This window comes from Coregonus clupeaformis, chromosome 34, assembly GCF_020615455.1.
Source record: "Coregonus clupeaformis isolate EN_2021a chromosome 34, ASM2061545v1, whole genome shotgun sequence".
In the NCBI taxonomy this organism is placed as follows: domain Eukaryota; kingdom Metazoa; phylum Chordata; class Actinopteri; order Salmoniformes; family Salmonidae; genus Coregonus; species Coregonus clupeaformis.
The window spans coordinates 3,659,140-3,681,490 of NC_059225.1; the positions used below are offsets into that span (position 1 = coordinate 3,659,140).

Genomic DNA, 22,351 nt, shown 5'->3' on the forward strand with positions numbered 1-22,351 from the left:
AACACACGTTTCCCATGCCAATAAAGCCCTTAAATTGAATTGAATTGATAGTAAGGTCGCAATGACACAGAAAGCAGTTCAATGTCGGGGTACAGAGTCGCTCTCTTACCAGGATCGCGGTCCGCTCTGACCAGGGTGAAGGTGGCCGGCTCCACTTCTCTGTCCGGGACTCATCCAGCCAAGTCTCCCAGCTGTATTGGGATTCAGCTGCCAGCAGCGTTTTCATTATTTAGTCCGTTCGTAGCGGGTATGTACACGATCAACAAGATCAGTCCAAAACCAACCACTGGAAATCCATGGTTGGCAGAATGTTTGTAAACTAAGTCTACAAATTAAAAACATAAAATAACGCTGCACTGCAGGTCGCAACAGAGACGCTGATAGCCGCCATTGTCTTAGTTACGTTCAACGTTACGTCACGTATGACGAAGCGCGTAAGTGCAAGCCCACAGACACCCATAGAGAATGTATTGAAAGCTTTGAAATGTGAAAAAAATAGATTTTACATGACAGGCTATGAGAGACTTCTGGGCGATTTTCAACTTGACTGAAATCGCCCCAAAAACGGGCGGGGCCATTTGAAGCACGACTTTAGCCTGATTTGACATTTAGTGGCTGGCAGATCAGACGTGAACACTGATAACTGCTGTTGCCGTGATATAATTGATTAGAAAAAAAATCCCTTCCTTTTCCCGTTTGGCAGTGCGTCGCCCATATCGCCCTATTGAACAAGCCGTCCCTGCCGCCCAACAACCTGCCCGCTTGACCCCATCCCCTCCTCTCTTCTCCAGACCATCTCCGGTGACCTTCTCCCCTACCTCACCTCGCTGATCAACTCATCCTTGACCGCTGGCCATGTCCCTTCCGTCTTCAAGAGAGCGAGAGTTGCTCCCCTTCTCAAAAAACCAACACTCGATCCCACTGATGTCAACAACTACAGACCAGTATCCCTTTTCTTTTCTTTCCAAAACTATTGAGCGTGCCGTCTTTAGCCAACTCTCTTGCTATCTCTCTCAGAATGACCTTCTTGATCCAAACCAGTCAGGTTTCAGGACTGGTCATTCAACTGAGACTGCTCTTCTCTGTGTCACGGAGGCTCTCCGCACTGCTAAAGCTAACTCTCTCTCCTCTGCTCTTGTCCTTCTAGACCTGTCTGCTGCCTTTGATACTGTGAACCACCAGATCCTCCTCTCCACCCTCTCCGAGCTGGGCATCTCCGGCGCGGCTCACTCCTGGATTGCGTCCTACCTGACCGGTCGCTCCTACCAAGTGGCGTGGCGAGAAGCTGTCTCCGCACCACGTGCTCTCACCACTGGTGTCCCCCAGGGCTCAGTTCTAGGCCCTTTCCTTTTCTCCCTATACACCAAGTCACTTGGCTCTGTCATATCCTCACATGGCCTCTCCTATCATTGCTACGCTGACGATACACAACTAATCTTCTCCTTTCCCCCTTCTGATAACCAGGTGGCGAATCGCATCTCTGCATGTCTGGCAGACATATCAGTATGGATGACGGATCACCACCTCAAGCTGAACCCTGGCAAGACGGAGCTGCTCTTCCTCCCGGGGAAGGACTGCCCGTTCCATGATCTCGCCATCACGGTTGACAACTCCGCTGTGTCCTCCTCCCAGAGTGCGAAGAGCCTAGGCGTGACCCTGGACAACACCCTGTCGTTCTCCGCCAACATCAAGCCGGTGACCCGCTCCTGCAGGTTCATGCTCTACAACATTCGGAGAGTACGACCCTGCCTTACACAGGAAGCGGCACAGGTCCTAATCCAGGCACTTGTCATCTCCCGTCTGGACTACTGCAACTCGCTGTTGGCTGGCCTCCCTGCCTGTGCCATTAAACCCCTACAACTCATCCAGAATGCTGCAGCCCGTCTGGTGTTCAACCTTCCCAAGTTCTCTCACGTCACCCCCCTCCTCCGCACACTCCACTGGCTTCCAGTTGAAGCTCGTATCCGCTACAAGACCATGGTGCTTGCCTATGGAGCAGTGAGGGGAACGGCACCTCTGTACCTTCGGGCTCTGATCAGTCCCTACACCCAAACGAGGGCATTGCGTTCATCCACCTCTGGCCTGCTGGCTCCCTTCCTCTGCGGAAGCATAGTTCCCGCTCAGCCCAGTCAAAACTGTTCGCTGCTCTGGCACCCCAATGGTGGAACAAGCTCCCTCACGACCGCCTAGGACAGCAGAGTCACTCACCACCTTCCGGAGACATTTGAAACCCCCACCTCTTTAAGGAATACCTGGGATAGGATAAAGTAATCCTTCTACCCCCCCGTGTGGTTCTGGGATTTTTGCTCACCGTTCTTGTGATCATTTTGACCCCACGGGGTGAGATCTTGCGTGGAGCCCCAGATCGAGGGAGATTATCAGTGGTCTTGTATGTCTTCCATTTCCTAATAATTGCTCCCACAGTTGATTTCTTCAAACCAAGCTGCTTACCTATTGCAGATTCAGTCTTCCCAGCCTGGTGCAGGTCTACAATTTTGTTACTGGTGTCCTTTGACAGCTCTTTGGTCTTGGCCATAGTGAAGTTTGGAGTGTGACTGGTTGAGGTTGTGGACAGGTGTCTTTTATACTGATAACAAGTTCAATCAGGTGCCATTAATACAGGTAACGAGTGGAGGACAGAGGAGCCTCTTAAAGAAGAAGTTACAGGTCTGTGAGAGCCAGAAATCTTGCTTGTTTGTAGGTGACCAAATACTTATTTTCCACCATAATTTGCAAATAAATTCATTAAAAATCCTACAATGTGATTTTCTGGATTTTTTTTCCTCAATTTGTCTGTCATAGTTGACGTGTACCTATGATGAAAATTACAGGCCTCTCTCATCTTTTTAAGTGGGAGAACTTGCACAATTTCCCCACTGTACGTGTCAGCAACCACAGCTAATTAAGTCACTGAAACCCTTAACAAGGAGTTGCAGTCAGTTTTGGAAAGGGTGGCCAGAAATAAACTGGTCCTGAACATTTCTAAAAGTAAGAGCGTTGTATTTGGTACAAATCATTCCCTAAGCTCTAGACCTCAGCTGAATCTGGTAATGAATATTGTGGCTGTTGAACAAGTTGAGGAGACTAAATTACTTGGTGTTACCTTAGATTGGAAACTGTCATGATCAAAACATATACAGTTGAAGTCGGAAGTTTACATACACTTAGGTTGGAGTCATTAAAACTCATTTTTCGACCACTCCACAAACTTCTTGTTAACAAACTATAGTTTCGGCAAGTCGGTTAGGACATCTACTTTGTGCATGACACAAGTAATTTTTCCAACAATTGTTTACAGACAGATTATTTCACTTATAATTCACTGTATCACAATTCCAGTGGGTGAGAAGTTTACATACACTAAGTTGACTGTGCCTTTAAACAGCTTGGAAAATTCCAGAAAATGATGTCATGGGTTTAGAAGCTTCTGATAGGCTAATTGACATCATTTGAGTCAATTGGAGGTGTACCTGTGGATGTATTTCAAGGCCTACCTTCAAACTCAGTGCCTTTTTGCTTGACATCATGGGAAAATCAAAAGAAATCAGCCAAGACCTCAGAAAAAAATGTGTAGACCTCCACAAGTCTGGTTCATCCTTGGGAGCAATTTCCAAACGCCTGAAGGTACCACGTTCATCTGTACAAACAATAGTACGCAAGTATAAACACCATGGGACCACGCAGCCGTCATACCGCTCAGGAAGGAGACACGTTCTGTCTCCTAGAGATGAACGTACTTTGGTGCGAAAAGTGCAAATCAATCCCAGAACAACAGCAAAGGACCTTGTGAAGATGCTGGAGGAAACAGGTACAAAAGTATCTATATCCACAGTAAAATGAGTCCTATATCGACATAACCTGAAAGGCCGCTCAGCAAGGAAAAAGCCACTGGTCCAAAACCGCCATAAAAAAGACAGACTACGGTTTGCAACTGCACATGTGGACAAAGATCGTACTTTTTGGAGAAATGTCCTCTAGTCTGATGAAACAAAAATACAACTGTTTGGCCATAATGACCATCGTTATGTTTGGAGGAAAAAGGGGGTGCTTGCAAGCCAAAGAACAACATCCCAACTGTGAAGCACTGGGTTGGCAGCATCATGCTGTGGGGGTGCTTTGCTGCAGGAGGGACTGGTGCACTTCACAAAATAGATGGCATCATGAGGAAGGAAAATTATGTGGATATATTGAAGCAACATCTCAAGACATCAGTCAGGAAGTTAAAGCTTGGTCGCAAATGGGTCTTGCAAATGGACAATGACCCCAAGCATACTTCCAAAGTTGTGGCAAAATGGCTTAAGGACAACAAAGTCAAGGAATTGGAGTGGCCATCACAAAGCCCTGACCTCAATCCTATAGAAAATGTGTGGGCAGAACTGAAAAAGCGTGTGCGAGCAAGGAGGCCTACAAACCTGACTCAGTTACACCAGCTCTGTCAGGAGGAATGGGCCAAAATTCACCCAACTTATTTTGGGAAGCTTGTGGAAGGCTACCCGAAACGTTTGATCCAAGTTAAACAATTTAAAGGCAGTGCTACCAAATACTAATTGAGTGTATGTAAACTTCTGACCCACTGGGAATGTGATGAAAGAAATAAAAGCTTAAATAAATCATTCTCTCTACTATTATTCTGACATTTCACATTCTTAAAATAAAGTGGTGATCCTAACTGACCTAAAACAGGGATTTTTTACTAGGATTAAATGTCAGGAATTGTGAAAAACTGAGTTTAAATGTAGTTGGCTAAGGTGTATGTAAACTTCCGACTTCAACTGTACATTCAATGGTTGTAAAGATGGGAAGAGGTCTGTCCGTAATAAAGAGATGTTCTGCTTTTTTGACACCACACTCCACAAAGCAAATCCTGCAGTCTCTAGTTTTGTCTTATCTTGATTATTGTCCAGCCATGTGGTCAAGCGCTGCTGAGAAAGACCTAGTTAAGCTGCAGCTGGCCCAGAACAGAGTGGCACGTCTTGCTCTTCATTGTAATCAGAGGGCTGATATAAATACTATGCATCCCAGTCTCTATTGGCTAAGAGTTGAGGAGAGACTGACTGCATCACTTCTTTTTATAAGAAACAATGTGTTGAAAATTACAAATTGTTTGCATAGTCAACTTACACACAGCTCTAACACATACACTTACCCCACCAGACATGCCATCAGGGGTCTTTTCATAGTCCCCAAATCCAGAACAAATTCAAGAAAGCTTACAGTTTTATATAGAGCCATTATTGCATGGAACTCCATTCCATCTCATGTTCCTCAAATGACAGCAAACCTGGTTTAAAAAAACAGATAAAGCAACACCTCACGGCACAACGCCTCTCCCCTATTTGACCTAGATATTTTGTGTGTATGTATTGATATGTAGGCTATGTGTGCCATTTTTAAATGTATGTAGTTCTGTCCTTGAGCTGTTCTTGTCTATTAATGTTCTGTATTATGTAATGTTTCATGTTCTGTGTGGACCCCAGGAAGAGTAGCTACGGCTTTCACAACAGCTAATGGGGATCCTAATAAAATACCAAAAAAAAAGAATTTAGCAGAAATTGAATGACATTAACTATATTATTGAGTCAATGAGGGGTGTCTAATGGCTATCATGCACTTTCCTTAGAATAAATGTATACCACCAATAGAATGGGTTCACCTCAATACCACATACATTTGCATCAGCAATTGCTCCATAACCGGTCATCCAGGTTCACAGTGGAAATGATCAAGTGTCTTTTAAATCTCTCTGTAACCAACCTTGGGAAGGTAAATGCTGATTATGGTGTGTACGTTATGTATCTGCCCCATTTCTAATGCCCACGGTGTTAAGTCAACATAGCATTTATTTACTCAGATTGGCCTAGACCTACACACTGATGTTATGGTCTGGATGATGTGAAATTATGCAATATCTAGTAATCTATCACTGTAAAAGTGAATGTAGAAACCCATGCCACTAAAGAATGTGAGGGAAACCGCGGCTTGTTCAGTCAGATCCCACATCTCAGGTATTCCTTTTTCAGTTTCAAACTGTCAGATAGGCAAGTACATGCACTCAGGCCAGGGTGGAGCAGGATTTTGCTCCAACCAAACAGTCACAGAGCTGATTCAGCTAATTCAGTTTCTTGAAGACTATTTAACAGATTTGTTGTATCAGGTGTGTTACTGCTTTGACTGGAGCGAAAGCATGCACCCATACCGGCCCTCTGCAGATAAGAGATTTGGGACTATTCCATTGGTTCCATTGCGCCAGGCAAGCACAATCAAACTCAGCTAAAGTATTTTAAAGATTTGATCCAATTCAATTCACTCGACACAGATTAGGCCATTAGTATTAAAGTCATTCGGTGGGTGCCGATTAGACCTTCACTAGTGTTGAAAGTCAGTAGGTGCAAATTATAGACCCTTAATGTAATTCTTAAGGCACGCCGTCCAGAGTTGCAGCAGGGCAATTGAGGCTATTTCTATTAGATTAGGTTAGGGGATAGTGTGGCAGGAGACGGGGTCAAGCATTCTCTTATTATTAAATGAGATAGTTCGGTGCAGTAAGGCAACCCCAGTCTACTGGAGTAGGTGATAATAGCTTAACACCATGGAGCTGAAGGGCAGAATGTATCATACACTATGACCACTGTTACAGTAATATACAGCCTACTTGCATCTTCAAGTTAGGACCACCAAAGCTATCCAACCACCAGGTTCGTGGTACAACACAAGAGGAAGTGTTGTTATCATCAATATCCTACTAGTCCTACTGTCATTCTCTTAGGGCCCGATTCAGAGTTGCGATATGCATGTGCAACTCAGACTTGTTGTCAATGGAAGACTTCAGTTAAGATGCCCTTAGCTTGATACATACCACAGGTGTGGGCATGTCGTGGTATGTATCAAGTATGGTGGTTGTGTTGTTTTTGTGTTGTGTTGTTTCTGTTAATTTGTCTTTCATTTTTGCTTTGTTGTTTGTACTTACATATACAATTAAAAAAAGAGAGATGTTCAAGATGCCCTTAGTCATTTAGACAGCAGGATTGAGGGTAATTCAGCAAGATAGGACATTTTCAGCAGTAGCAATGAATGAAACAGAAAGGGCCATTCCTTTCATTCTTCCTCCTCCCTCCTTCAGCCAGCAGTCTGAGAGACTGTTTAAAGCGACAGCAGTGGTGAGTGGGCAGGCCAATCCATTTCCTGTGTGAATGAATGACTGCGACTACGTATTTCTGTAAAAGAGAGTGTCCATCAGTGTCCTCTCACTCCTTCCCTCCCGCTCTACCACTGCCCAGAGGATACATGGCACAGACTCAGGGAATTCCACACTTCTCTGTGAGGAGGGAGGGGAGAGGCAGGAGCACAGGAGTGGGCAGATGAGAGCTCTGGAGGAGGATATAGGTCATCTGTGGACTGTATACGAATGGAAAGTATGACTTATAGTTTGTCTTGCGCTCCCACTCTGCTACCAACAGTAGCACAGCACTTGTATGACAGTCAACTGTTGCTCGAATTTCTATTGAGGCTATTCAAGTAGAAATATATAGAGAAATGTTTTGTTTAAAAAGTTTTGCAGCCTTACAATTGCAACACATCTTCTCACACAGAGGGCTTCTGGCAGTGAAGATACAGTCTACAGCCCCCCCACCCCCCCCTTCTTGGATTTCTTCACATTTTATTGTGTTACAAAGTGGGATTGAAATTGATTTAAAAAATACAATAATTGTCAACGATCTACACAAAATAGTCTGTCAAAGTGGATGAAAGACTAATGAAAAATAAAACACTCATTTTCATTTTTTAAAGATGAATGAAAAATAAAACACTAATATACGTTGATTAGATAAGTATTCACCCCCCTGAGTCAATACATGTAAGAAACATATTTCGCAGCGATTACAGCTGTGAGTCTTCTTGGGTAAGTCTCATAAGAGCTTTGCACACCTGTATTGTGCAATATTTGCCCATTATTATTTTTAAGAAATGTATTCTGTATATTTGTATTCTTCTTTTCACTCTGTCATTTAGGTTATTATTGTGGCGTCACTACAATGTTGTTGATCCACCCTCAGCTTTCTCCCATCACAGCCATTGAACTGTTTTAAAATCACCATGGTGACAGCCCTAAGCAGTTTCCTTCCTGTCCTGCAGCTCAGTTCAGAAGGATGACGGCATTTTTGATGTGTCTGGTTGGTTTAATGGATAGCATAATTTCATCCACAGCATAATTATTAACTTGACCATGCTTAAAGATATATTCAATGTCTGATTTGTTATTGTTACCCATCTACCAATCACTGCCCTTCTTTATGAGGCTTGGAAAAGCTCCCTGGTCTTTGTTGAATATGTGCTTGAAATTAAATACCTGACTGAGGGACCTTATAGATGTTTTCTTTTACATATTTAGCAGACGCTCTTATCCAGAGCGACTTACAGGAGCAATTAGGGTTAAGTGCCTTGCTCAAGGGCACATCGACAGATTTTTCACCTAGTCGACTCGGGGATTAGAACCAGCGACCTTTCGGTTACTGGCACAACGCTCTTAACCACTAAGCTACCTGCCACACAGATTTTTGTATGTATGTGGGACAGACGAAGGGGTAGTCATTAAACAATCATGTTAACCCATCTTATTTCACAAAGACTTATGTGATTTGTTAAGCCAAATGCTACTTCTGAACTAATTTAGGCTTGCCTAAACAAATGGGGGTGAATACTTATGCAATGACTATATTTTAGTTATTTAATGTGTATTTAAAAATATATATATATATTTCTTTTTTTTCTTCTTCACTTTTACATTATGGAGTATTTTGTGTACAGTGGGGGAAAAAAGTATTTAGTCAGCCACCAATTGTGCAAGTTCTCCCACTTAAAAAGATGAGAGAGGCCTGTAATTTTCATCATAGGTACACGTCAACTATGACAGACAAAATGAGAAAAAAAATCCAGAAAATCACATTGTAGGATTTTTTATGAATTTATTTGCAAATGATGGTGGAAAATAAGTATTTGGTCAATAACAAAAGTTTCTCAATACTTTGTTATATAGCCTTTGTTGGCAATGACACAGGTCAAACGTTTTCTGTAAGTCTTCACAAGGTTTTCACACACTGTTGCTGGTATTTTGGCCCATTCCTCCATGCAGATCTCCTCTAGAGCAGTGATGTTTTGGGGCTGTCGCTGGGCAACACGGACTTTCAACTCCCTCCAAAGATTTTCTATGGGGTTGAGATCTGGAGACTGGCTAGGCCACTCCAGGACCTTGAAATGCTTCTTACGAAGCCACTCCTTCGTTGCCCGGGCGGTGTGTTTGGGATCATTGTCATGCTGAAAGACCCAGCCACGTTTCATCTTCAATGCCCTTGCTGATGGAAGGAGGTTTTCACTCAAAATCTCACGATACATGGCCCCATTAATTATTTCCTTTACACGGATCAGTCGTCCTGGTCCCTTTGCAGAAAAACAGCCCCAAAGCATGATATTTCCACCCCCCATGCTTCACAGTAGGTATGGTGTTCTTTGGATGCAACTCAGCATTCTTTGTTCTCCAAACACGACGAGTTGAGTTTTTACCAAAAAGTTATATTTTGGTTTCATCTGACCATATGACATTCTCCCAATCCTCTTCTGGATCATCCAAATGCACTCTAGCAAACTTCAGACGGGCCTGGACATGTACTGGCTTAAGCAGGGGGACACGTCTGGCACTGCAGGATTTGAGTCCCTGGCGGCGTAGTGTGTTACTGATGGTAGGCTTTGTTACTTTGGTCCCAGCTCTCTGCAGGTCATTCACTAGGTCCCCCCGTGTGGTTCTGGGATTTTTGCTCACCGTTCTTGTGATCATTTTGACCCCACGGGGTGAGATCTTGCGTGGAGCCCCAGATCGAGGGAGATTATCAGTGGTCTTGTATGTCTTCCATTTCCTAATAATTGCTCCCACAGTTGATTTCTTCAAACCAAGCTGCTTACCTATTGCAGATTCAGTCTTCCCAGCCTGGTGCAGGTCTACAATTTTGTTTCTGGTGTCCTTTGACAGCTCTTTGGTCTTGGCCATAGTGGAGTTTGGAGTGTGACTGTTTGAGGTTGTGGACAGGTGTATTTTATACTGATAACAAGTTCAAACAGGTGCCATTAATACAGTTAACGAGTGGAGGACAGAGGAGCCTCTTAAAGAAGAAGTTACAGGTCTGTGAGAGCCAGAAATCTTGCTTGTTTGTAGGTGACCAAATACTTATTTTCCACCATAATTTGCAAATAAATTCATTAAAAATCCTACAATGTGATTTTCTGGATTTTCTTTTCTCAATTTGTCTGTCATAGTTGACGTGTACCTATGATGTAAATTACAGGCCTCTCTCATCTTTTTAAGTGGGAGAACTTGCACAATTGGTGGCTGATTAATACTTTTTTTCCCCACTGTAGATCAGACCAAAAATTACACTTTCCCACTTTATAACGCATCAAAATGTAAAACAAGTTCAAGAGTGTGTAGACTTTCTATAGGCACTGTATGTGATGGGTCCCATAGCACTTGGACAGAAGGAAACTTGCTCACTCTCAAAACTATTCTAGTGTCTCATTTGTCCTTTGGGAGTCATCCAGCTGCACTGTGTAACATATCAGATATGGAAATTGAATGTAAACTTTAGTTCTATGTTTCCAGTTAAGACAAATTAATTGTAATGCCTCGTACAGCAAACATTGGACTTAATGCAAACACACAGTTGGCATCATCACTGTAGAGTAGTTGCAATGTCAGCTAAATTAACTCATACAGTGGGTGGGTGAACAGAACAAATAAAATGATAGAGATTGCAAAATCTCTCTCATATAGACCGACCCAGTACAACACACACAGGAACTTCTTCCTATGCAGTCTGGCATGGCCTTGCAGTGGAGGCTTTCCAAGTCAAACAATCAGCTGAAACCTGTTCTTCACAAACAAAGCAGGAGGAACATAGAGAGAGCTAAACCAGAAAGGATAACACACTTTAGATAACAAGAATCCATAGTCATATTAGCGGTCTAATTTATCTTCTCATGCTCCATTTCTCTTCCACTTAAGGTTTTTAAGTAATTGCTCTAAAAGTCTACCGTAAACTACAGTCATTGAAAAAATATCACATGCACACCTACTTGTGTATTTCCAGGTGCATGGAGAAAAATATGTTTTAAAAAGAAGAAACCAGCATATTGGTGTTCTTGAATACGTCACAAACAATTTGATTCAAATTGGAGCATCTAAGATCGCCAGTGTGTTACAAGCAGCAGCAGAGTGCAGGGGAGACTTTGAGGAAGGTAGGATGAGTTTAACACACTGGTGTGATTGAAAGAGTGGGAAGGTAGGATGAGTTTAACACACTGGTATGATTGTAGAAGAAAAATAAAGAAAAATAAAAAATAAATGTATGCACTCACTAACTGTACGTCGCTCTGGATAAGAGCGTCTGCTAAATGACTAAAATGTAAAATGTAATTGAAGGAGTGGAGCATCCAGATGTGGACGAGGGGGGTGAGATACTGGAACAGGAGGGGGGGGGGGGGTTCTGGAACAGGAGAGGGGGGGGATACAGAACAAGAGGGGGGATACTCGAACAGGAGGGGGGGGAGATACTGGAACAGGAGGGGCGGGAGATACTGGAACAGGAAGGGGGGGTGTACTTAATGGTTAGGGTGAGGGAGCCATACCTACACACTAATATTTTGATTTAGTCAAGAAGCGAGGATGGTCTATGATTTTACTTAGAATGTTATAATGTTTGTTCTAAGCCTAGGGGCTTGTGACTTTTTAAAGTTAAAAGCGGTTTCTTGAAGAACTTGCCTGTCTACTGTAAACCACAGCATGACTCACTGAAAAGCTTTCTCACAAGCTGCATAAACAGCTAATATGAACCACAAGTATATCAGACTTATTACATTATTTGTTTGGCTACATCCCAGTGCTCATGCTATGAGCCCTGTTGTCTGGTCCCAAGATAAATTACACAGGAACTTTGGCTATTCCCTAACCTGCTACTTCCCTCTGCTCCCTCACCTCCCACTGACTACAGCATCTGCCTTTAAAACTGTGTCTGTGTGTGTCTGTGTGTGCGTGTGTCTTCATTCAACTCATGATATCCTAGTACATGCTGTCTAACTCTACGTACAAGCCACAACCACTCCCCAAAACACACCCCTCTCAGGCTAGCTAGGGCTCTCCCTCATGAAGAGTAGCACTTGAAAATTGAGTAAATAGGTATCAGACAACTGATCTGAGAGATCCATGGATTGGTGAACATTTCCCCTTGGTTGTTTTGTAGCCTGCAGCCGTGTAAAGATTAATGATGTGTCAACCCTTTCATCTCCTCGGAACCTGTCCAACCTGTTGTGGAGACTTTTATATCATTAAGGACACCTGCTCTTTCCATGACATAGACTGACCAGGTGAATCCAGGTGAAAGCTATGATCCCTTATTGATGCCACTTGTTAAATCCACTTCAATCAGTGTAGATGAAGGGGAGGAGACAGGTTAAAGGATTTTAAAGCCTTGAGACAATTGAGACGTGGATTGTGTATGTGTGCCATTCAGAGGGTGAATGGGCAAGACAAAATATGTAAGTGCCTTTGAACAGGGCATGGTAGTAGGTACCAGGCACACCGGTTTGTGTCAAGAACTGTAACGTTAATGTGTTTTTCACGCTCAACAGTTTCCCGTGTGTATCAAGAATGGTCCACCACCCAAAGGACATCCAGCCAACTTGACACAACTGTGGGAAGCATTGGAGTCAACATGGGCCAGCTTCCCTGTGGAATGCTTTCGACACCTTGTAGAGTAGAGTAATGTTTTGTACACTCAGTGTATATCAGAGCTGACAGTCACCTGCACCTCAACACGATTAACTGTGCCCACAGTAGGTTGGGTTTCCATGTTAATGTTCAGTGGGAACCTGTTTTGGGAATGTACAGTTCCCACTGAATGATGTCTCTCGTCCAAAAGTGAAATTCTGTTGGAATCATTATGTAAATTACTCACTCATACAGCCAACATTGAAGCCCAAATTGGATGTAAACGATGAGCAACTAAACTTCCATAGTGAAACACATTTTCCCTTTACATGTCTCGTCCTGTGGTTTCAGTGTGTCACGGGATCAGCAACAAGCTGACGCTGCTGGGGACTGTAGACGACCACTACAACAACCTGGTGAGGATGTACAGCAACTGTACCGTGGTCCTGGAGAACCTAGAACTCACCTACATCCAGGACTACCACGACCTGTCCTTCCTCAAGGTGAGGAGATGGAGGGTTGAATTATAACACGTTGTTTGCAGTGGCTTCCTATCCACCATATGTCCTAGCTCCTCTCCCCCTCGCAGATCTAAAATGACGAGAGAAAATAGTTTATCAGCCATTTCAATACCTTTCTTACCATGGCTTCTAGCTCCTAGTTGAATGCACTGGCTGTAAATAACTCTGGATAAGAGTCAGCTAAATGACTACAATGTCAATGGAAATGTAATGGTCAGAATAAAGCTTTTCTCTCCTTTGTGCCTTTACTAACACCAACTGAACAATGATGGGATTGCAAACCTGGCATTACCTCCATGGGCAACACGTAGTCCGGAGATGGCTGCACTACCACTAGACCAAACTTTAACATTCTGTTAGCAATTCTATTCATTATTTCTATGGTGTTTTGCCCTCCAGTCCATTCAGGAGGTTGGAGGCTATGTTCTGATCGCCGTCAACAAGGCAGCCATCATCCCCCTGGAGAACCTGCGTCTGATCCGAGGACACTCCCTCTACGACAACAAGTACGCCCTGGCTGTCATGTCCAACTACGAGAAGAACCACTCCTCTGTGACCCTCAACTACACCCGGGGTCTTAGGGAGCTGATGCTAAGTGGACTGACAGGTTAGTGGGTGACTAGGGGTCCACTTCAGTGACTGTATCCAGGATTCTGTCCACATCTGAGTGATCAAATACATTAATTATATCATGTTATTTAAAGTACTTTGAAGTATTTGAGGTGTGTGTGATTTAGCTTGGAGTTTGAACTTTGGGTCTATGCCATTGGTTCCATTGCACAGGCCAGACAAATATATCTTCAGTGCCTTCAGAAAGTATTCACAGCCCGTGACTTTTTCCACATTTTGTTGTGTGACAGCCTGAATTTAAAATTTATTAAATTGAGTGTTTTAGTCACTGGCAAAAAAATGAAAAGCTGAAATTTCTTGAGTCAATAAGTATTCAACCCCTTTGTTATGGCAAACCTAAATAAGTTCAGGAGTAAAAATGTGCTTAACAAGCCACATAATAAGTTGCATGGACTCACTCTGTGTGCAATAATAGTATTTAACATGATTTTTGAATGACTACCTCATCTATGTACCCCATACATACAGTGAGGGAAAAAAGTATTTGATCCCCTGCTGATTTTGTAAGTTTGCCCACTGACAAAGAAATGATCAGTCTATAATTTTAATGGTAGGTTTATTTGAACAGTGAGAGACAGAATAACAACAAACAAATCCAGAAAAACGCATGTCAAAAATGTTATAAATTGATTTGCATTTTAATGAGGGAAATAAGTATTTGACCCCTCTGCAAAACATGACTTAGTACTTGGTGGCAAAACCCTTGTTGGCAATCACAGAGGTCAGACGTTTCTTGTAGTTGGCCACCAGGTTTGCACACATCTCAGGAGGGATTTTGTTCCACTCCTCTTTGCAGATCTTCTCCAAGTCATTAAGGTTTCGAGGCTGACGTTTGGCAACTCGAACCTTCAGCTCCCTCCACAGATTTTCTATGGGATTAAGGTCTGGAGACTGGCTAGGCCACTCCAGGACCTTAATGTGCTTCTTCTTGAGCCACTCCTTTGTTGCCTTGACCGTGTGTTTTGAGTCATTGTCATGCTGGAATACCCATCCACGACCCATTTTCAATGCCCTGGCTGAGGGAAGTAGGTTCTCACCCAAGTTTGACAGTACATGGCCCTGTCCATCGTCCCTTTGAAGCGGTGAAGTTGTCCTGTCCCCTTAGCAGAAAAACATCCCTAAAGCATAATGTTTCCACCTCCATGTTTGACGGTGGGGATGGTGTTCTTGGGGTCATAGGCAGCATTCCTCCTCCAAACACGGCGAGTTGAGTTGATGCCAAAGAGCTCGATTTTGGTCTCATCTGACCACAACACTTTCACCCAGTTCTCCTCTGAATCATTCAGATGTTCACTGGCAAACTTCAGACGGGCATGTATATGTGCTTTCTTGAGCAGGGGGACCTTGCGGGCGCTGCAGGATTTCAGTCCTTCACGGCGTAGTGTATTACCAATTGTTTTCTTGGTGACTATGGTACCAGCTGCCTTGAGATCATTGACAAGATCCTCCCGTGTAGTTCTGGACTGATTCCTCACCGTTCTCATGATCATTGCAACTCCACGAGGTGAGATCTTGCATGGAGCCCCAGGCCGAGGGAGATTGACAGTGCTTTTGTGTTACTTCCATTTGCGAATAATCGCACCAACTGTTGTCACCTTCTCACCAAGCTCCTTGGCGATGGTCTTGTAGCCCATTCCAGCCTTGTGTAGGTCTACAATCTTGTCCCTGACATCCTTGGAGAGCTCTTTGGTCTTGGCCATCGTGGAGAGTTTGGAATCTGATTGATTGCTTCTGTGGACAGGTGTCTTTTATACAGGTAACAAACTGAGATTAGGAGCACTCCCTTTAAGAGTGTGCTCCTAATCTCAGCTCGTTACCTGTATAAAAGACACCTGGGAGCCACCTGGGATCTTTCTGATTGAGAGGGGGTCAAATACTTATTTCCCTCATTAAAATGCAAATCAATTTATACAATTTTTGACATGCGTTTTTCTGGATTTTTTTGTTGTTATTCTGTCTCTCACTGTTCAAATAAACCTACCATTAAAATTATAGACTGATAATTTATTTGTCAGTGGACAAATGTACAAAATCAGCAGGGGATCAAATACTTTTTTCCCTCACTGTACAATTATCGGTGACACTTTACTTGACATTTTACTTGACACCCCACACATACAATTATCTGTAAGGCCCCTCAGTCGAGCAGTGAATTTCAACCACAGATTCAACCACAAAGACCAGGGATGTTGTTCAATGCCTCGCAAAGAAGGGCACCTATTGGTAGATGGGTAAATAAATAAAAAGCAGACATTGAATATCCCTTTGAGCATGGTGAAGTTATTAATGACACTTTGGATGGTGTATCAATACACCCAGTCACTACAAAGATACAGGTGTCCTTCCTAACTAAGTTGACGGAGAGGAAGGAAACTGCTCAGTGATTTCACCATGAGGCCAATGGTGACTTTAAAACAGTAACAGAGTTTAATGTGATAGGAGAAAACTGATGATGGATCAACAACATTGTAGTTACTTCACAATACTAACCAATTGACAGAGTGAAAAGAAGGAAGCCTGTACAGAAAAAAAATATTCCAAAACATGCATCCTGTTAGCAACAAGGCACTAAAGTAATACTGCAACAACAAAAAAATAACTGTGTTATGTTTGGGGCAAATCCAATACAACACATTACTGAGTACCACTCTCCATATTTTCAAGAATAGTGGTGGCTGAGTTTTTCAGGATAAAAAAGAAACCAAATGGAGCTAAGCACAGGCAAAATCCTAGAGGAAAACTTTCCACCAGACACTGGGAGACGAATTCACCTTTCAGCAGGACAATAACCAAAAGCACAAGGCCAAATCTACACTGGAGTTGCTTACCAAGAAGAAGTGAATGTTCCCGAGTGGCCGAGTTACAGTTTTGACTTAAATCTACTTCAAAATCTATGGCAAGACCTGAAAATGGTTGTCTAGCAATGATCAACAACCAATTTGACAGAGCTTGAATAATTTTTTTAAGAATCATGGACAAATGTTGCACAATCCAGGTGAGGAATTCTCATAGTCTTACCCAGAAAGACTTCTACTAAGTATTGACTAAGGGGTGTGAATACTTACACTACCGGTCAAAAGTTTTAGAACACCTACTCATTCAAGGGTTTTTCTTTATTTTTACTATTTTCTACATTGCAGAATAATAGTGAAGACATAAAACCTATGAAATAACACATATGGAATCATGTAGTAACCAAAAAAGTGTTAAACAAATCAAAATATGTTAAATTTGAGATTCTTCAAATAGCCACCTTTTGCCTTGATGACAGCTTTGCACACTCTTGGCAGTCTCTCAACCAGCTTCATGAGGTAATCACCTGGAATGCATTTAAATTAACAGGTGTGCCTTCTTAAAAGTTAATTTGTGGAATTTCTGTAGAAAATAGTAAAAATAAAGAAAAACCCTTGAATGAGTAGGTGTTCTAAAACTTTTGACCGGTAGTGTATGTAAATTAGATATTTCTGTATTTCATTTTCAATAAATGGAAGAAAAAAATTCTAAAAACATGTTTTCACTTTGTCATTATGGGGTATTGTGTGTAGATCGTTGAGACAAAAAAAATCCATTTTAAATTCAGGCTGTAATACAACCAAATGTGGAATAAATCAAGGGGTATGAATACTTTCTGAAGGCACTTCATCTGTCCTTCTATTTTGCACAGAGATTCTCAAGGGAGGTGTGAAAATTGCCCACAATCCTTTGCTGTGTAATGTGGAGACCATCCAATGGTGGGACATAGTAAACATGGCCAGCAACCCCAGTATGGAGTTCAAACTGGAGAGCTATGGCCGTTACTGTAAGTATGCCAGCTTCATTTAAAAACAAAAACACTAGTAATCAATCCTTTTCTCTATGGTGTTCAGCGGAATAATTCTGGGGTTGTTTTTAATTTGAAGCTACTGTAATATACATGTACAGTATGTTGCACAACTATTATGATTATTCCATATGATACAGCTTTCGGGTTTGCATGGAGAGGTTTTGTCATGTATTACACTTGAGCAATAAGGCCCGATGGGGTGTGGTATATTGGCCAATATACTACAGCTAAGGACTGGATAAAGCCCTTACCCGTGGTATATTGGTCATATACCACAAACACCCGAGGTGCCTTATTGCTATTATAAACTGGTTACCAACATAAATAGAACAGTAATCAAGTGTTTTTGCATCATACCCGTGGTATATTGTCTGATATACACACGGCTGAAATGCTATTTCATTAAATCGGCATCCAAACTACCTGGTTTATAATAGTATTCTATGAATGAGATCATTCAGAAGTTAAGCAGTGTTTTTCTCACCTGACAGGTGACAAGTGTGACCCTGGATGCTACAATGGATCATGCTGGACACCAGGACCAGAGAACTGTCAAACCTGTAAGGATCCACTCTTCTCTACCCGATAATTAGCATGAGAGTAGTCACACAAAAACCTCACATGTTATTTGTCAATATGTTGAAAGTATTTTGTGGGTAGCTCATTTTCTTCCACAGACCCTCTCAGTTCTGTTGACTGGTCCTCTCTCTATCTCTCCTCAGTTACCAAGCTGACGTGTGCAGAGCAGTGCTCTGGAAGGTGCAGGGGTCCTAAACCCAGTGACTGCTGTAACGGACACTGTGCTGCAGGCTGCACAGGCCCTAGGCCCACTGAGTGTCTGGTGAGGGACTCTTCTGACTTCAATTAATTCATCATTTGCAAAAGTTATAATCACGTAGGAAACACATCTAAAAGACAACAAGGCAGACGACCCACTCCTGGGCTTCTCCACATTAGAAAACAGATATGTTAATATTGTACACTTATTGTGATCGTAGTCTTTCGTTCTTGTGTTCAAAGGCCTGTAGAGACTTCCAGGATGATGGCACATGTAAGGATGCCTGCCCCCCTACCATGATCTACAATCCCAACACCCACCAGCTGGCTTTCAACCCTAATGCCAAGTATACCTTCGGGGCCACTTGTGTGAAGACCTGCCCACGTAAGGCCAATAGTGTCCATCTACATGATCCATTATCAAAGGGTTAATAAAGATGCACTCAGGGGTCTGCTCAGAAAGGTGCAAGGTACTGAGCGCCCAGATAGAAATGTAAAGAACAGATGCTTGTCTGTCAGGTAGAATTGGAAATTGTGCTCGATTTGTTACTTTCCTTTCTGCAATTTTCAGAACATTTCACCTCACTTAATACACCTCATTTATCTAGAAAACGCCCCCTCCATTGTGGTGAAGGTGTCTTTGGGTGACCCCTGACCTGTCCTGTGATTGGTTGTCTCTTGCAGATAACTATGTCGTGACGGACCACGGGGCGTGTGTCCGAACATGCAGTGGCAACACACACGAGGTGGAGGAGAATGGTGTCAGGAGGTGCAAGAAGTGTGACGGAATCTGTCCAAAAGGTAAAGGGGCTACCTCATGAAGCTGGTTGAGAGAGTGCCAAGAGTATGCAAAGCTGTCATCAAGGCATAGGGTGGCTATTTTGAAGAATCTCAAATATAACATATATTTTAATTTGTTTAACATGTTTTTGGTTACTACATGATTCCATATGTGTTATTTCATAGTTTTGATGTCTTCACTATTATTCTACAATGTAGAAAATAGTAAAAAAATAAAGAAAACCCTGGAATGAGTAGGTGTGTCCAAACTTTTGACTGGGACTGTATGTCATTGAGTTAATAAAGCCGCAATCAAACTTGGTCTCTTTTTTGCTTTCTTGAGTAAGGCAGCTCCAAAATGCAGGTGTTTCAGCCTAGCTCAGTGCTTTCTATGGTGGTGGGGCAGCCAGCAGAAAATACAGAGGGTAGGTGTTGGTAATGTTCTCTAGTTGCGCCGTGATTGGCTCAGTGTTCTGTCACTCATGGGGACACTACGTCACCGCAAAATCTATGGGTAGAGCTAGAAAATTCAAGCCCCTTGGGTGATACCATAGAATTACATTAGAAGTGCCCATACAAGAAGGCTCAAGGTCATTGGCCACAGATAAAATGATGTCAAATCACATTGTATCTACAGTAGCTTTGATTGGACTGATCATGTCAACATCATACTTTCAAAATCTTAGCTAGCAAGCTAGCAGTCATCATCATGAATCAAGTCGACAATCTACTGGCAAATTCTTTTTAATTCTTGTCATATGAAGAGAAATAATGAAGAGAAATGATAGATACAACGTAACAGTGCACATCGGCCATTGGACATAAACATTACACAACTAGTTGGAAATCGCAAATTCAACAATGAGTGGTTTGGAAGGAATCAGTGGCTAACTGCAAGCATTGCAAAGCAATCACTAGCCTGCTATTCAGTGGAGAGGGTGTGTGGTCCAAGTCTGGGTTTAAGGGTCTCTTTTCCAAGCTTAAAAGGATAAACATTAAACATTGGCCATGCTGTCAATCCAGCATGACTTCTGCCGCGCTCAAAACAACTGGAAACTCGGAACTGGGAAATATCAGACTTCAGTGAGTTCAAGACAACTGAGAACTCAGGAAAAAAACGAGCTCCGACTGGGAAAATACGTTTTGAACGGTCTTCCAACTCGGAATTGCAAGTCGGGAACTCGGGCCGCTTTCTAGAGCTCCGACCTGAAGATCACTGATGTCATCATGATTCAACCTTGTTTTTTTCCCGAGTTCCCAGTTGTCACCATAAATCCAGGGAATGCCAGACTTTGATGACAAAGTTTGATGACAAAATTTGCCCACAAAGGACTTCCGCGCCACCTTCCTGTTCAAGTGAGCACAACAAGGTCCAAAGATGTTGTTTATGCTACTGCATAAATTATGTAATATGCCAGGGAGATATGTATACCGTAGCTAAGAAAGTAGTACAAAGTGTATGTTGTGTAGTAAGCTGTTAGTAACCCATGTGCCTCACCCTAATAATTTGGTCAATTTTAGAAAAATGTAATCATTGAATATTGTAAGAGCTTTCATTGTCTGCTTATATGCCCCCTTTATTTATCTGACTTGATGTACAGGGAGAATACTGTAAGAACAGCCCATGTTCTGAATTGTGTCGCTGTACATTTCAAAAGTGCTGAACAAATAGTTACATTGACCAGGTCCGTCCTAGCTCGTTCATTAATGTCTTAATTGAAATTACGGATTGCATCTTATCGTCCCCTTATGCCATAGTTTGTACATCTCAATTGTCAGTAGAAACGACATTTGATTAAGCAAGCCATATCAGCTATATATTTTTTAAAGGCAGTAAATTAGGCTGAATGAACTGTTTCGCTGCCAGACAAGGCTCCGCTGATAGCCAGGTGTAGCAGTGGTAAGGTGTTGGGACTGCTGTTGGGACTCTGCTGCTGGGACAGCTTTATGTAGGCCCTAACAGTTTGTGGGAACAGTTTGTCACCGTTATAGTGCAATTAATGTATTGTTTAGTATTGTGTTGTGTACTGGCTTTGCTGGCATGCATAAAAATCAATTGGGGGGAGTTTGCCCCACCATGATTTACATGCTAAAATCGCCACTGTAAAGGGGTCTGAATATTGTAAATGGAACTCTTTGTCCGTGGTAAGCTGGACAACATACATGTACTTTCTTTTCAACTTTGCTAACTGTTTCTAAACCTCATAATGCTGCATTAGAACGTCAATGATTTGAATGTTTTGTGGGTCTTCTCGTCTAGTGTGCAATGGACTTGGAATGGGGCCGCTTACTGCCGTCTTGTCAATCAACGCCTCTAACATTGATTCTTTCAAAAACTGCACCAAAATCAATGGCGATGTTTCAATCATTGGGACCTCTTTGAATGGGTAAGAAATAACAATAGCATTGTACAGTGTCCATGGGCTCTCCTAATATGGACACTGTAGCAGTGAAGCAAAATGCAAATTGCCCTGTGTTCATTCAAATTAATTTAAACAAACTGTATATGAGTGTTTGAACTACTTTGTCTAAGATATGTGTCTTTGTAATTGCTTCTCTCAGTGATAGGTACACATCAACAGAAAAAATGGACCCTGCCAAACTGGAATATTTCAGAACTGTGAAGGAAATTTCAGGTAGAACAAAGTTGAACTTATCTTCAATTGCTATATAATTCATCTGAGGGTAACCAAAGCAAAGATAATGCTTGATTAAATGTATTTTTGTTACTTCCCTAAAGGGTTTCTGCTGATACAAGCTTGGCCAAAGCACCTCGATTCTCTCAGTGCATTTGAAAACCTTGAGATTATCAGAGGAAGGACCAAACAGTTGTAAGTGTATCTCTGTCTAACACTATGCTTTTGTAATGACTATGAAACATGGTTTTTGGTGTACAGTGGGGAAAAAAAGTATTTAGTCAGCCACCAATTGTGCAAGTTCTCCCACTTAAAAAGATGAGAGAGGCCTGTAATTTTCATCATAGGTACACGTCAACTATGACAGACAAAATGAGAAAAAAAATCCAGAAAATCACACTGTAGGATTTTTAATGAATTTATTTGCAAATTA

General features: G+C 42.3%; 1 protein-coding gene across 2 annotated transcripts in view; it reads left to right on the top strand.

The window, feature by feature from the left end:
• The window catches only part of LOC121549646 (melanoma receptor tyrosine-protein kinase), a 61,078-nt gene that overhangs the window by 21,822 nt on the left and 16,905 nt on the right, over positions 1-22,351 (top strand). For both annotated transcript variants that reach the window (XM_041861433.1, XM_041861434.2), the window contains exons 2-11: positions 13,103-13,254; positions 13,672-13,879; positions 17,567-17,701; positions 18,217-18,285; positions 18,448-18,566; positions 18,746-18,887; positions 19,187-19,303; positions 21,543-21,669; positions 21,845-21,918; positions 22,023-22,113. In XM_041861433.1, the coding sequence (XP_041717367.1) occupies positions 13,103-13,254; positions 13,672-13,879; positions 17,567-17,701; positions 18,217-18,285; positions 18,448-18,566; positions 18,746-18,887; positions 19,187-19,303; positions 21,543-21,669; positions 21,845-21,918; positions 22,023-22,113 (1,234 nt within the window). The remainder of the gene's footprint in view (positions 1-13,102; positions 13,255-13,671; positions 13,880-17,566; positions 17,702-18,216; positions 18,286-18,447; positions 18,567-18,745; positions 18,888-19,186; positions 19,304-21,542; positions 21,670-21,844; positions 21,919-22,022; positions 22,114-22,351) is intronic.